General features: G+C 39.7%; 1 protein-coding gene across 6 annotated transcripts in view; it reads right to left on the reverse strand.

The window, feature by feature from the left end:
* Window positions 1–12,862, reverse strand: part of LOC118788423 (PHD finger protein 21A-like) — a 67,554-nt gene extending 54,692 nt beyond the window's left edge. For 5 of the 6 annotated variants that reach the window (XM_036544418.1, XM_036544415.1, XM_036544416.1 and 2 more), the window contains exons 1-4: window positions 12,610–12,862; window positions 7,100–7,137; window positions 6,305–6,357; window positions 1,295–1,393 (exon numbers count right to left, since the gene is read on the reverse strand). In XM_036544418.1, the coding sequence (XP_036400311.1) occupies window positions 1,295–1,393; window positions 6,305–6,334 (129 nt within the window). In that variant the 5' untranslated portion in view covers window positions 6,335–6,357; window positions 7,100–7,137; window positions 12,610–12,862. Of the gene's footprint in view, window positions 1–1,294; window positions 1,394–6,304; window positions 6,358–7,099; window positions 7,138–11,962; window positions 11,987–12,609 lie in introns of those variants that run through there. The other variant, XM_036544414.1, reaches the window with a different exon arrangement.
* Between the last annotated feature and the right edge of the window lie 604 nt (window positions 12,863–13,466).

The following is a 13,466-nucleotide window of genomic DNA, read 5'->3' on the forward strand; positions in this document are numbered from 1 at the left end:
TACAATCACCATCAGCGTTCAGGTGTTCAGGCCTCTGCATTAATCAGCTGTGCTGTCAGCAAGGAGCTGATGCCAAACCTTAGAGGCCGGCCCCTGTGCTGGAAGATGCTTGTGAGACTTGCTGAGTCCATCAAATCCACGCGCACAACGACCTGAATTGAAGCTGCTTCACTGAGCCCTTTTTTCGGGGGGGGGGGGGGGGGGGGGGGCATGCCAACAGGCAGGAGGGGACATGGCTGCATGCAATGGTGATGTGGGCACACAGTTAGGACAGCAAAAAGAGTTTCTGAGGGCAGATATGAAGGCCACATACTTGTGTATGCTTTATTTGTCCAGCCGAGCACTTAAGTTAAGTTTACATCTGTGAGTCCATCCAAGCATCTGGTTGTACATTTCAAATATTAAATATTTATTATTTTTTCATGTATTTGCAAAAAGTTGTTGAAAAAATGTTGTGTACTAGGGCCTCTGAAAATTGGTAGAAAAAACAATCAGGGATTTATAATTTTTTGGAGCATGTTAAAGAACAGGAAACAGGAAGTGATAACGTTTCAGTGCATGTTAAAGGTCAGGAAACAGGAAGTGATAATGTTTCAGTGCATGCTAAAGAGCATGAAACAGGGTGTCATAATGTTTTAGAGCATGCTAAAGAACAGGAAACAGGAATTCTCCTTCTCTGTCACAGAGCTGTAGTCAGACTAGCTAAAGTGAGTTCAGAATCTCGGTACCATTGTCTTCTCTGTTCAGCCCTCTAGCATTACTGGCGTGGGGCTATTTGCAAGTAAGCTGTAGGTGGAGTCAGAACGCTGTGTGGCCGTATTGTGTCTCACAGTACTGGAGCTACAGAAACAGCACAGCACTACAGACAGAAGGGAGCCATGTTACCACAGCAAACAATGAGGAGATGAAAAGAAATAAAGTTTAATTTTTCAAGACATTTTTAGCCCTGAATTGCAGTCAAAACAGAGACAGTACCCTGTGAAATTCAGAATTCAGTGTGATTTCACATCCAACAGGTCTGACCGCAGATAATCTGGTTAATGTAATAGAAGAGGAATGGTGCAGTACCAGGACAGCTAACTTTGGCTCCAGCTCATGGTAACCTGTTTCAAGCTCTAAAATTGAATTGTATAAATTAAACTACTTTAAGCTCTACTTGTTTACAAGTCACCTCCCAGTTGAGACAAATTCATGAAAACAACTTCAACATAACACAGGTCTTATCTGTTGCCTCCAATTAATTATGCAAATGAAAAAGATTTTAAAAAGTTAAAGCCATGAGTGGTCTGCATACCTGATGTACTTGTATTTCCACTTTCAGAGCCTCCTGTAATGTTTGTAATTCCATCATTAATAACTGCTGTCTGTCTCTCAGTCCCAGAGAGCTGTCAGCCTGTTGGGGGAAAAAAGTTTTTGTAAAACAAATGTAACAAATGTACTTACTTTATTGCCTGTATCCATGTGCATTCCAATGTTTTCTGTGCCAGTGATTAATGTGTACACAGTCACTGTTTACAAGCAAACACCAGCATCCAAAGACTTCAAAATAATCCAGCAAGTAGTATGGTGTGCAGGGGGAACATTTAGGTCCTAACACCCAGAGTGGGAGGATGTGGAAGAAGACACCTCTCTGAATCTCCTCAGACTCCTTTAGCCAAGATGTGCTGAGTTACATCTCTCATCTAAAATATACGCCTAGGCTTAATGTTCGTGCCATGACCAAATGTTACCCACTTTCCAGAAAAAAAAACAGTAGTATACCCTGTGATGACAGGGTCACAGACATAATAGACTTCTCTGTACACTTGGATCCATGCTCAGACCTGATGATCTCCTGTATTTAAACATTACACTTTTTCTTTCATAATTTACGTTCATCACATTGCCAATGTCATCTATCAAATAAAACAACAAACAGCTCAATACATAAGTTGCATATCCACACCTCCCAATCCCCACCCACCTCACAATGCCACTCTCCCTTGCCAAATCTAATTTATGCAGCTTGCTGACCTTCCAATCTCTTGAGTTGCTGTGAATAACCCTGTAAAGGATCCTGACACGCTGCTCAGGGGCCAACGCACAAATTCTTTAGAAATTTAAGGGCATCATTTAGAGTTACAAAGTCAGGGTTGGCAAAACATTCTTAGACCAGTGATCAATGAGCAATGCATTTACATTGGACTCATATTCATTTACATTTACATTTATTCATTTGGCAGACACTTTTATCCAAAGCTACTTACAAGTGAGGTAGAGTACAACACAAGCAAAAAACCATAAGGAGACAACAATATTAGAAGTGAGCAAGGCCAGGATTCAACGGTTGGCCAGACATGGTACATATTCCCTATCAAAGAAGGTCTGATGGAAATGATGCAGTAAGACAGTTTCTCAAAAAAGAAACAAGGCCTTAATGCTGACACACAGTTAAGACCTTGACCGGACAATACGACAGTTTAATACCATATTAGAGCAAACATATGTTGCTTTGTAAGACTTATTGTTTCCAAGCTAACAGTAAACTGCCTCCCTGTGGCTACTGGCAGTGTGGTAGACTGTGGGCTGGACAGCCAGGGATTGGTGCCCCAGTCCCACACTCAACCAGAGGAACACACTCAGAACCAGCAGTGCACTATGATGGTTTTGGAACTTCTCATAAGTTCATGGTCTTGTAATCAGAGGGTTCCAGGTTAAATCCCAGGGGGTCTATGACACTTTGAGTGAGGTACATAACCTGAAGTGCAGCAGTTACTGAGCACCTAGTAGCTGTACAGATAGATTCTATACAAATGTAACATAAGTTGCCCTGGATAAGGCACTAAGTTTCATAAATTCCATATTGTTACTGTATGTTAAAATGTGAATAAAATTTTTGTGAACTAAGTGTAGGTACATCAGTACTACAGCATAAAACTAAACAAGACACGACATTATTCTCAAATATTCAATATGAGGCAATTTTTGGTGGATGAGCCAGACCCCACCTGTTTGGAAAGTCTGGAGATAGGCATAAGAAGTGTGAAATTAATAATTGAGAGCTCTGGGAAGTTCTTGGTGTGGTACCCATTCAGTTAATAGCACTGAGGCACACTGCTGGGGAGACCTTTTTGTTAAAAAAAGTCTAAAAAATATGCCTAACTCTACATTAGAGACTGGAAATAAGAGTTTTGATAATTCACTCAAACCCAACATGTGACAACCACACTTTTTGGTCTCAGGCAGGAATATTTCTGCATCTCAGGCTGAGGCTATATCATTTTGTTACTGTTGGATGATGTCATGTTAAAACAACACAAAGGAGTCTGCCTACCACCTGTTGACAACATATTAACTGACAAATTTAAAAGAACCTGTTAGGAGTATGAGCTGTGCTGAAAAATAAGAAAAAATAAGTACCTGCATTACTGACAAATAATGAGGCAATTTTGATTTGGTGGTTTCCAGCAAGAACAAATATCCTTCTAGATTTGTAGGATACAGGGAAAATGTGCAAAAAAATTGGGAACATTCTGCATTGTTTGCTTTTATAGTGAAATGACAATTTGAATTTAACATTTTAAAATGCAGAGATGTTAAGGCTATGGCTGTAGTATTTGCTGTGGAAACCCACACTTTTTTAACACAGAATTTAGCCTGCCTTAAGTCAGTTATGTAAATTTTGAGCAAATTGGTATCCAGTTGGCTTCACATGTGTAAGAGTGAAAATGTGTAATATTTAGTTCATACAGTGCAACAGCGTAATATGTGAAAATGTTAAAAACATTTCAGTACAGAGACCCTTGTTACTGTAAAAGAAAGAAGAGGGAGCTTTTCTGGGCATGCAGCTTGCTAACATTAGATAAACAGAGTAGCCCACACTCAGTGTGAGCATGTGACAGTTTCACTGCTGGTGTTAGTCTCCCCTTTTTGTCACTATGAAACAGTAACATAAATTAGGAAAGAAAAAAAGTGTCATGTTTAAATACAGGAGATTATCAAGTCTGAGCATGGGACCAAGTGAACAAAAATGTGCACAATTACAACAGTAATGTTATTTGGGATGGGCCTGGGCTTCTGTGCATCTCCTTTCCAGGCCTGGATTGGGTGAGAAGTCTCATTTCAGGCTTAAATGTCAGGCCTAATCAAAACTAATGAAAACAACTCTTGTGACACAAAAATGGAAGGGCGGCCCAAAAATGTAATAGGCATTACGAGAGTAAATAAACAGACAGTATGGTAAGCGGTATGGTTTCTGCTTCTTGTTATATAAAGCCGCTGTGCCTTAGATAGTAGATGTACCATACATGATCTTTGGCTCAACCTAAGAATTAAATTCTCAGATTTGACATTGCCACTGCTGGATAGGTGTTAAAAACACATAGGAAAAATATAATATTATAAGAGTCCAAATACACTGTCTTAAATCACCCACAAAAATGTATCAATTCTCCCTATAACTGCAAAAGGCCCGGAGCACCCCCTCCCCCCAATATCAAATTACATGAGCAATCTTAAAATCTGGACAACCTCTTCCAAGTGCTCCAGGATTCATTACTCGGAGATACTCTTCATTACTCCAAGATATAGCTCTGTTATAAAATAAATCAGAAAGGGAGTACTGAAAATACCCTCAGCTTTCATTCACAGAAGTACAACTGATACTCCTCAGAGTTATGGCCACATTAAAGGGTAGAAACTGAACTGTGATCGTTTATATGTCATGAACTAAGTTTAAAAAAAAAAAAAAAAAAAGATTTCAAATTAGCTTGTGTTTTCAATCACTGAAGTGAATGATGAGCTTTTCAATAAGATGAGCTTTTCAGTACCTTCTACAGCAAAGGCAAGGAATAACAGCTTAAATTTAAGGTGTTTGTTGATGTTATCCTTTAGGTCCTATCCACAACCTCAAGACTGCAGTCCTGTATCTTAATTTCATGAATAGAGCAAACAGTGTTGTAATTATGGCTATTGCTTAAGTTATCGCTTCAATGTATCGTTGGGCTGGTCACCTGTAATTGCTTTGACAGCCCACAGAGATCTTATTTTCCTTGTGGAATGAAATGGAGATCATTTATTGGTATTACTAACACAGGTTTACTTTAACAAATGATCATCTTTTCTACATGTAGAATTTGCTTTTTGATGCTGCAGAATGAATTCATTACATGCATTCATAAACATTAATGTTTATTTAACTGCCCACTGGCCACCTTATCCAAATTGCGTTTTGCCAACCAATAGGTCTGACAGACCTATAATCATGGATGTCTCGCCTTCCTCTAAATTTTTTTTCCCTTAGAGAATGTATAGTTTATGGAATGATTATTTCATAAAGATGAAAGTCTCCAGGTAGCCAACAGTATCTTAGTTTAAGTGGTGAAATATTAATAGCAGAGATTTTTCTCATGCATCAGGGCAGGATTTATGTCAACTTGTGACAATCTGCAATCTATTGTTTTGTTGGAAGCGCATAAAGACAACATACTGGAAGGGCTATTCAGGGCACAGTCAAAAAAGGGTTAATGTTTGCTCAAATCCAGTGGTGAAACATTACTAAATAACACATATATGCATCATATGCATTGTTCAACATCTATGGGACAAGAACAAAATTAAGTGGCATACTTGTGGCACAGCTGTATTACTGAGGATGTTAGTCAGTGTGCTGTGGTGGATCAATTTTAGCATCATTAGTTAAGGTAAACAAGAACAAACAACATGTTAGCCAGCTACAGTTATTATGAATCTAATTTCAGTAAGAATGTGAACATTGATTTTATTTCTGTAGTAAACCCAGAATTACTATTCTGGCAGTAACAAGTCGAATGGAGGTTTCTCAAAATGTTTAATCCAGGTCAGAGATGCTAGTCTGATAGTGAACGCAATCTGACTGGTGAATATGAAACTTTTCACACAAGACACTATACTAGCTCAATGAACACACTGAGCATGCAGATAATGGTATTACCTACATCAAAAAGCAGTTTTGGTTCAATGTTACAAGTTATTCACAGCCACCTACTAAAAACTGCCTCGTACTTGAGCACAGCTCTGGTTTATAAATATTCATAATTATGTCCTATCAACTAATGAGAATAGCTGGACAGCCACATACCCGGTGGGAAACGCTGGTTGATGGCAGAATAAACATTGCTTTCTTGATATATCAACAGCACATCAAACATATCATACTTCACTTAGTTACTAACATATTTTCAAAGATTGCTGCATTTCGAGATGCGGCAAAGAGAAAAGGGTCTTGCTCTATCAATAGTTTCTTGTGACACCCCACATATTCCCCGACGCACCATCTGTGTCTTACCTTCACACCGTCTCCGCTTTTGAACACCATCCAATTCACACCCGTGAGTACAGCTGGAGCACAAGACAATCACATCAGGAATACTGCCATTTCATTTTGATATTCCGACCCATCTAGCACATCGGGCCTCTCTCAGACACAGGCGGGCAGACAATCTAACCATCCACTTAGCACTGCGCTGGTCCTGAGGCCTTCAAGGCCCCAAGACAGCTGCAAAGTGACTGTAATTATGAAATAAATATAAGCTGTGCCTTATCGTCTTGTTTTACATTGGTTGCAAAGGCTCAGAATCATATACTGTACCAAGGAATTGGGGCCCTTTGAAGCAGTGACATATCTGGTTTTCATGTACTGCGCCTTTAACAGCAAGATAGACTTACCCAAATAACTGCTCTATGTAAGAAAGCAAGAATTCTTTCCTACGCCAATGAAATCTGATGGGGGTCTATAGTGGAATGAAAACCAGTAACATCCGTGCCCTTAAAGAATTGTACAGCCTATGCATACTTACTAGAAGAATCAAAAACACATGTTTTATTCAACGTAAAAAATTGATACACTTGGTGTATCTACAGGTATATAATAAAAATACGTGCTACGCAAATGTGTTCAAATTCAGAAAATGTGAAATTTGAGCAAATGCACTTTTCAGAATGAGAGCAACTGATAAGTGATCATAACTACAAAGTGAAGGAGCCAAACAGAGGCAGTATTACAGCCATCCAGTCATCTGACTGACTTCCGGCAAAGGCTGCGTGCCAAGAGAACAATAAGAGGGGCTATTAGAGAACTCACCACCTGGCTGGGTAACTGGTCCTCCACTCTCCAGCGCCCTGTGAGACAGGAAACACAGTGACTATTACACAGGACGAGGAGCAGGTTTTCCAGGGCAGCAAGCACTGTTTCATGGAGGGGAAACAAACAGCTGAGCGGCAAAGCTGGGAAAACAGGTACATGGTCTTCCATGGGATGACAACAAGCCATGTTCATTTTTAGTGTACCCAATAAATCCTCCAAACCATTAATCTGCTGTGAGTTTCGTAGTTTTATCTGACATCATTGTTTCCGAGCTTTATAATATGTGCTACCTTCCAAAATCCTATATACACAGTTTTGTCAAGTGTTAGCAAAGCTCAAAGCAGACATACATTGCATTACTGTAACTTAGTATACACTCTTATCTAAAGTGACTTACACAGGCCGATATTTAATGAAGCAATCTGGGCTGCACATCTTACCCGAGGGCGCAACTGCAGTGCCCCCATGGGGAATCGACCCCCCTGTTCCTTACCATTGTACCACATTGCGTTTCAGTCTTATATCCATATGTACAGTGCAGTCCAATGTCCTGCATTCCACGCAGTGCTCTTAAATGTATACCTGTAATCAGGTCTACTCTCCAGGAACTGAAAAGTCCCACATGAATTACACCACATGGTTTCAAATGGACCCAATATGACCTAAAGGTCTAAGCAAAAATGTAATTAATTGATCTGTATCAGTTTATTTCAATTCAATAAAACCACAATTCTCACGGCAGAATTAACTCACACATTTGGATTTCTAATATGACTATCTGAAAGAATACCACACATAGCATTATGCTATGGTTAAACAGGCTGACACATGCATTTAATGTTTAAATGTTTTTGTTCATGCTGAAAAACAAATGTACTTTTTAGGAGCTTTGCAAGTGTGCACAAGGGAGTCTGGAAGCTATTTTTGTCAAATAATGTTACCTACCTGACTGTGATGAGATAGTGTTTTATCATATTGCTTTCAGTTTTCAAAAAACAAATGCTTGCACAAGGGAAACTATAATTTGATCAATTTAAATTTGAAGAGGAGGAATTTGTGTTGCAGTGTCCAAACAGAATGTATTAGACACTATATGGACAAAAGTATTTGGCCACACCTGTTTTTCAGGGTTTGGGCTAGGCCCCTTATCTCCAGTGAAGGGCAATCTTAATGCTTCAGCATACCAGGACATTTTGGACAATGCTACGCTTCCAGCTTTTTGGCAAAACAGTTTGGGGAAGGCCCTTTTCTATTCCAACATGACTGTGCCCCAGTGCACAAAGCAAGGACTATAAAGACATGGCTTGATGAGTTCGGTGTGGAAGAACTTGACTGGCCCGCACAGAACCCTGACCTCAACCCCATCGAGCACCTTTGGGATGAACTGGAAAGGAGATTGCGAGCCAGGCCTTCTCGTCCAACATCAGTACCTGACCTCATAAATGCTCTACAGAATGAATGGGCACAAATTCCCACACAAACACTCCAAAATCTTGTGGAAAGCCTTCCAAGAAGAGTGGAAGCTGTTATAGTTGCAAAAGGGGGACCAACTCCATATTAAAGTATATGTATTTGAATACAATGTCAGTACAATGTAATGGTCAGGCGTCCGAATACTTTTGTCCATATAGTGTATATGTCCTATTAAACAAAACTAACGCTAGAAATTCAGGAAGGTTCCTACAGCACACCTGCCTATGTGACTCTGGCTGTCTCATCAGTAATACTGAAAAATGAAAGCTACTCATTGACATGACTGCATTAATAACCAGACCTGAGGAATGACTTCGATAGACACACCCATTTTACTATTCCTGCTATGAAAGATTTGAAATTTAGAGCAAATATTTGCCATTCAAATTCCTTGGTGCAACACGGAGTATTAAATGTTTGGTTTTACATTAGTTCAAAGAGCTTTGTTTGGTACCCTTCAGATACCTAACACGGTGCCTATACTGAACTACAATTCCCAAGATGCAAATACATCCCTCAATATCACTACCACGTCATCAATGTAATACCTACAGATCAAATTACAACCCTGTGCAACTGTGTAGCCAGTGCTGAATGAGGGAAAAAAAATTTAATACTGAGCAATTATGCACATTATTCCCACACAGAGTATCAGAAAAGCATCCACAGCACTAGTGCATTTGCAAAAGAAATCGTAGGAACTGGCTATTTCTTTGACACAAACTTTCATTTTTGGGAATCAGTGATACATCATAGCTGGGGGACACATGGACAATGTGGGGGGCAGTGAAACCACACGTGTCACTGTCAAACAGCTGCATCTCCCTTTTCCATAGAGTCACTGGAAGGGTGTAAATGTAACACAGCCACATACTGTGGACAATTTCCTGTCCAGACTGTGCGTGCTATGAAATTAATTTGCAGATCCACCTCTTTGGGAGACAGCTTGCATTGGAATGCCTCTGATTCCCCCAGGTTTCACATCAGCCCTACTATTCATACAGTGAGCATAAACAAGCACCATCAACTGCTATTGGTGCATGTGAAAGCACCTTATAATTTGCCTTCAGCAAGTGCTATTAAAAATGAAAAATTAAATGCTGAAATATTACTGAATTATAATGACAAGCTAACAAGTTTTCCTCCAAAGTGTGAACAATGTCACTTATGTATCACTTACGAGTGTTCAGACCATAAACCACATTAACACTGTCATGCTGAAGAGCTGATAACATATACAACATGACTTGAACTCATGCCGAGAAAAGTAACTTCATTTCTCCCCAATAATACCTTTTACTTGATTAACAAGCTCAAACGTGATGACCAATAAAAGGATTAAGAAGCAACAGAGTGATGTCTTCTCAAAAACCACTATCAACCACTGTACTAACACGTGTATCCCTAATCCACTCAGGATATGCAGTGTCAAATAGGGGGTCTTTGGTACTTGTGACGGAAGGCCAGCAGTTGCAATCACTCTGTGGTTGCATCACAACAGACATCACTATGGAACTCAACACCTAACGTGTGGGCAGTGGGCAATGTGGGTACAGCATAGGAAAAAGATGAACAAGATGCTGACTTGCCCCTGAAACACCAGCCTACATTTCTGAAAATGTACCTCAGTTTGCAGCTAAAAAAAGATGAACATTTAATCAGACTGTGAGTAAACGAGTATATGCATTACAAGACTGGAGTAAGAAAGGAAACAGCTCTGAAAGTTACAGCCTATCCAGGGTAATTTCTATCCTATTTGAAAATCAAGCCAGTAAATCAATCAAGCCAGTAACAAGTGGTTTTGTAGTCCTTCCTCAGCTTGGGTGTAGGTCGTGTCCAACTGTGGTACAAGAACAGTTTCTGTTCTGCTGAGGATGCTTGTACTAACATCATTTGGTGGAATGGGCATTACCTTTGAGTTAACTGATGAAAGTGAGGGGTACACAAGGTTAGCTATATCCAGCTACTCCATCCCAAGCTGCACCACATCTAGTGCAGCCTGAGAACTCACTGAGAAATACTAACGATACTTAAGTCTGTTTGCAAAAAAGGACACCTGAAATTAGAGACCAACTTAATGTTCCTGATGAGCCTATGACACTTCGAACACACATAAACAATAAACACACATAAATCATAAGTTGACATAAATCACTGAAAGTGCAGCAACATCAACTACCAGCTGACCTCTGGAATTGTCACTGGTTTTCTGCACAGCTCAAGAATACTGTATTTTCTTTGTTTTATTCTGAACAAAAGGCTTAAAGGCTATCCTAAGGAACAAACCATTACCATGTCAGAAGACTTTGAGTAGTGCTGTGCATGCAGTTTACTAAAAAACAAAATCACTGTGTTTTTAGGTAGGAGGTATTCAGCAGTAACAGTGAAAACCACAATCATTACATGTTCAATAAGAAAGGTCAATTGCTGATTTGCAATGGCCATTCTTGTCATTACTAAAGATATTTGGGGTATTAACAATTTGCTGATGGTTAAACTATGGTTTCATTCCTGAGGACAACTTTCTACATTACTCTGAAATGGATGCATATCCACTGTAAGGAAAAAAAATTAGTGAAGAAAAAATATTTAGGACCCGTAACAGTACCTAGCCGTGCCTGCTTTCTAGCATTGTACCCCTGACCTTTCAGGCGTAGGTAACTTCCTTCTCCTGTTAAACAAAAATCGTAAAATGATTTTAAAGTATTTAGATTAAACTGAAACTATTACTCTTGAAACACAATGTAAATAAGCAAATTATTTCATGTTTTAAAAGTGTGTTGAATTTACCCTATGTTCAACTGTCACGCTTTTCTACCATATTCCTAAAACTTTAGGACAGACGATGTAAAATGCGTCAAAACAGACGCTTGAATCACCAAAACAAGTGAACTTTGTAAACTATAACTTAATGTCTGACTATGGCAAAATGCAAGTGTGGGAATTATCCTCGTGAAATGGCACTTAGCTAGCTAGTGATGAGATACAAAAATAGTATTTCCAATACAGCTGCATATTCGGCTAACTGGCCGGTGTGCCATCATTAACTTGAAGATGTCACTGAAAGCACGAAATGAGTCCACCTTTTTTTTTCTAAATCAAATACTTCCAAGAAATGTTTCTGTTGCTCAGCATAATAGGTAATACTACCTGTCATCTTTCTCTCGCATACTCAAATATTAAATAAGAGAATGGGCCTAGCTAGCAAGCTAGCTATTTTAAGAGATAACGCGTACACACGACCAATTTCATTTCTCTTGTAGAGGAATTGCGAGTAATACATACAGAACACGTCGATTAAAAACTGCCATACATGATCGCAAGGACAAATAATTAAAGTCCAGACTTGGTGCAAAGAGATTATTAAGTTGCCGTTAAGATCATTACCTAGCTTGCTAGCTAGAGTTTTGTCCCCTTGCACACACACTCGTCGTCCAATAGGAATCCGCTCAGTTCCACACAACTAGCTAGTCACTCGTAGAATAAAGAATACATTAACTTCGGCAGCTAGCAGCAAACGTATTTTCTGAGTACCTAGCTAGCTAGCAGGGTACCCAGCTAGCTAACTGGCCAGTTGCATTCCTATATGAAAACGAAACACGTATAGCTACGAAGCAGTCAGATCTTTAAAAAAGTAAAAATCTTGTGAATCACCACACTCGGCATGAACTCTAAAATAAGAGCACCCATTACACAACACCGGACTCCAATTTCTTTTGTGCTTTCCGTAATTTTCGCTACAAATGTCTCATCATTGTATAACACGAGCACGAAGCATGGCATCAAGTTAGAATCTGCCCCTTTTTGCACTACGTCCGCAGCCCTCCAATGGCAATGCACTTAGAAAATATCACTCAACTCCTAGAATAAGGATAAATGAACAAAAACAGGACCCTACGGACCGCTTTACTACGCTTGAAACACAGATGCATCATTTGCATGACAGCCGAGCCACTCCAGAAACCAATCAAAGTTCCGCAAGAATGCAAATAAAAGTTCTTATAATAATAAAAAAGATCCCGAGGTGCACTCACCCTCCTCTCTTTTACTCACTTGAGCAGCAGTCCACCCTCCTCTCCTCACACACAAATTATTTAAATAAATATTTACAAACACCCCAGTAGCTCTCTGCCGAATTCCTTCCCGTATATAAATTTATTGCAATAATGTTCAAAAACCCTCCATTGAGTGTGATCAGATTTTCCTGTTTATTCCTGATTTTTTTATTTAATTTGTCTAAAAAGAGAGAAACTGAGATACAAAACAAGAACTCTTCTTCAATCTCATTCACCCCCGGCCTGAGCACACTAGTTATCAATGCGCGCAGGAAGAGGGAGCGAGAAGGGGGCAGAAAAATTGTGGAGTAATACACCTAAAAAGGATCAGTAGCTATCGTAGTCTGTCCTGCGGTAATAAAAACTGAGCAAATATGACAACGTTTGTTTCGATGGCGATCGTACTGTGAAGAGAGATTGTGTTTGAAAAAGAGGACTACTTTGTGTGACGGTGCGGCGAATTTATTTCACTTTGCCTAAGGAACGGGGGTACTACGACTCCCATTGCCTAGGGAAAAAACCCGGATGTAAACTCAGTGAAACTCATTTGGAGTGAAGTAACTCAGTGCAACTCAGTGTAGCGCAGAAGAAGTACGCGGAGCAATCCATTGCTGTTAGTGATCGCCGCCGCGGCTTCGCGGCTGTACACCTTCCCATAACATACACACTGCAGCACAAAAGAACGAATTACGCCCTACTACAACCAAACAACCACTTTGCGCTTGATTTCCGTAGGACAAGAGGTGCTAAGTTACGAGTCAAGTATGAAAACCTGGCGAAAGAAAATAAAGTAAGCAGGTGTAACACTGGTTACCTAATCCACCCATAATAATAAA

This window comes from Megalops cyprinoides, chromosome 13, assembly GCF_013368585.1.
Source record: "Megalops cyprinoides isolate fMegCyp1 chromosome 13, fMegCyp1.pri, whole genome shotgun sequence".
Lineage (NCBI taxonomy): Eukaryota > Metazoa > Chordata > Actinopteri > Elopiformes > Megalopidae > Megalops > Megalops cyprinoides.